Source organism: Coturnix japonica (assembly GCF_001577835.2).
Source record: "Coturnix japonica isolate 7356 chromosome 4 unlocalized genomic scaffold, Coturnix japonica 2.1 chr4random350, whole genome shotgun sequence".
Taxonomy (NCBI): domain Eukaryota; kingdom Metazoa; phylum Chordata; class Aves; order Galliformes; family Phasianidae; genus Coturnix; species Coturnix japonica.
In genome coordinates, this window is record NW_015439533.1 from 302,170 (window position 1) to 305,013 (window position 2,844).

Consider the following 2,844-nt stretch of genomic DNA (forward strand, 5'->3'; position numbering starts at 1 on the left):
CCCAGTCACAGGCTGATATCAGGGATAACCCCAGGACAGACACTCCCCGCACTGGTCATGGCCAACACTGCCATTCCTCTCTGTGTCATCTCCCCTTTCCCATTGCTGACCTCCTGCCCCAGCAGACTGACCCTAAGCATCACCTGGCGCACTGCAGCCATAAACTGCTCTGAAGTTGGGGCACCACTGCAGCCGGGTGCTGCCGGAGCCAGCAAGCAGCCCTGCAGCAGCTCTGTCCCCCTGTGCTCCCCAGCACCGCTGTGCAGTGAGCGCAGGATCTCTCTGCCTCTCCAACTCTTCCTCTCCCTTCTCTTTTTTCTCTTTCAGTTGCTGAGAGGCTCAAGGCTCACCCAGGTTTCCCCTGAAACCACAGAGAGGAGCTGGATGTGGGAGGACCAACCCCTGCAGCAGATCTGTTCTGCAGAGAGCTTCCACTGGCACTGATGTTTGCGTACAGACCCCAAGTGTTCCTTCACCTTACTCCTATGGGGGCTGCCAAAAGCAGGGGGTTGGCAGCCAGCATCCACCACGCCTGCAGTGGAAAGCAGAGGTAGTGTGATGCCCCAGGACAAGGACGGGGCAGGGCTGGCCCCGAGCTCTCACCCCACGCTGCACTCAGAGCCACAGGCAGGAGGTGCTGGGATGTGCTGTATTCAGGGTCTGCCGTCACTGGTGACTTGTCTGTGATGGCAGTGAAGGGCGCAGTGGAGCGGAGGGGCCTCACATCGCTTTGGCCTCTCCCATCTCCTAGTCTGCATCCACTCTGTGCACAGGGACGCAGAGCCCCTCACTGCCTCCGTACCTGATGGTGACACCAGGCGCCAGCTGGACGGTGTCCAGTGAGGAGCCCAGCACCAGGGACTCGGAGCTGCTGGGCTGCTCGGCCCCCACGATGGGCGGGAGGAGCCGCGGTGCCCCCACAGCCGCCATTCCTCGGGGGGGCCATGAGCCACCCGGTCCCATATTTTGCCCGGAGGGGCCACGCGGCTCCCGCCGGCGCCGGGGGGGACGTGGCCGCTGCTTGGTCTCAGTGCCCGGGTCCAACACCTCCACCTGGGGCTGGATCCATTGCACGAGGGGGGGCAGCCGAGCGGTGCGCGGGGCGATGATGCGCCTGCCACGTGCCCTCAGCTCACTGCACCGAGAACTCCATGCCCAGATCTTTAACAGGTCGCTGCAGGAGAGAAGCTGCGGCGTTTTGTGCCTGTTGGATCCTGATTCACCACCGACCTCCGTCCACTCCTGTTGCTTTGGGTTTTCGATGCTCGGCAGGCGCCGGGGCCGGGCCGTGTTGGGTGGGGCCCTGGGTGGGTCTCGCAGCGGGGCTGGCTCAGGGGAGCTGCCCCCACAAAGCCACGATGCTCCATCGGAGGCCATGAAAGCATCGAGCTCCTCATCCTGGGACAGCGACCAGGGGGAAGGCGCTGACACACCGCCACCCTCATCCTCGGACGGGACGGCGTCTGCGTCGGTGCTGGAGACCTGGGCAGGGCACAGGGACGCAGTGGGGCTGAGGGTGCAGGGCACGGAGCGCAGCCCACAGCCTGCCCGGGACAGGGCAAAGCGGGGCTGCCTGCGGGTGAGCCGTGGGGTCCCACCGGGGGGAGCCGACCCCCAGCCCGGCCCCGCGTGGGAGGAGAACGGAGACCCACGGGGATGGGGGGGATGGGGAAGGGGATGATGGGGGAGGGGGGGGTGCATCACCTGTCCGTGCTCCGGGGCGGGACACGCGCTCAGGACGGGCACCGACCCCTCGGCCCAGCTGTCGGTGGCGCCCGGCGGCGGCTCCTCGTCCTCGTGCCACGTTCCCAGCGCCTCCAGCGCCGCGTCACCCTCGTCCCGCAGCAGGAAACGCCACGCAACCGCCTGCAGCAGCTCGGCCCGAGCCCGGCACACGGCGAACGGGACACACTGCGGGCAACGGCGGCACCGTCACAGCCGCACAGCGGTACCGTCACACCATCACAGCGGTACCGTCACACCCTCATGTCGGTACCATCACATCGGTACCGTCACACCCACACGTCGGTACCGTCACACCCACATGTCGGTACCGTCACACCCACATGTCGGTACCGTCACACCATCACGTCGGTACCGTCACACCCACATGTCGGTACCGTCACACCATCACATCGGTACCGTCACAGCATCACGTCGGTACCGTCACACCATCACGTCGGTACCATCACACCCACATGTCGGTACCGTCACAGCCGCACAGCGGTACCGTCACACCCACACGTCGGCACCGTCACACCATCACATCAGTACCGTCACACCCACATGTCGGTACCGTCACACCCGCACGTTGGCACCGTCACACCATCACATCGGTACCGTCACACCCTCACATCGGTACCGTCACACCCACACGTTGGTACCGTCACACCCACACGTTGGTACTGTCACAGCATCACGTCGGTACCGTCACACCCACATGTCGGTACCGTCACACCATCACATCGGTACCATCACACCCGCACGTCGGTACCGTCACACCATCATATCGGTACCGTCACACCCACACATCGGTACCGTCACACCCGCACGTCGGTACCGTCACACCCACACGGCGGCACCGTCACAGCCGCACAGCGGTACTGTCACACCCACATGTCGGTACCGTCACACCATCACATCGGTACCGTCACACCATCACATCGGTACCGTCACACCCACACGTCGGTACCGTCACACCCTCACGTCGGTACCGTCACACCCACACGTCGGTACCGTCACACCCACAACGTCGTACCGGTCGACACCCAACATGTCGGTACCATCGCTGTCACACTCCCACACGTTCGGTACATTGTCACAGTCCAATCGACAGTCGGTACC

At 64.3% G+C, this 2,844-nt stretch overlaps 1 protein-coding gene across 1 annotated transcript; it reads right to left on the reverse strand.

Moving 5' to 3' along the window:
* Positions 1-635: 635 nt before the first annotated feature.
* C4H2orf81 (chromosome 4 C2orf81 homolog) lies at positions 636-2,775 on the reverse strand. Its single transcript, XM_032441588.1, has 3 exons — positions 2,737-2,775; positions 1,705-1,911; positions 636-1,482 (listed from the first exon to the last, which is right to left on the reverse strand). The coding sequence occupies exons 1-3, from the start codon at positions 2,773-2,775 to the stop codon at positions 748-750; spliced, it is 981 nt and encodes a 326-aa protein (XP_032297479.1). The 3' UTR covers positions 636-747.
* Positions 2,776-2,844: the final 69 nt, after the last annotated feature.

Excerpts from the sequence above, each read along its gene's own strand:
- C4H2orf81 (XM_032441588.1), bottom strand. The coding sequence starts at position 2,775 with ATGTTGGGTGTCGACCGGTACGACGTTGTGGGTGTGACG. Across the intron at positions 1,912-2,736 it reads ACGACGTTGTGGGTGTGACG|TGTGTCCCGTTCGCCGTGTG; the intron begins GTACCGACGTGT and ends CGTTGCCCGCAG. Across the intron at positions 1,483-1,704 it reads CCGCCCCGGAGCACGGACAG|GTCTCCAGCACCGACGCAGA; the intron begins GTGATGCACCCC and ends TGCCCTGCCCAG.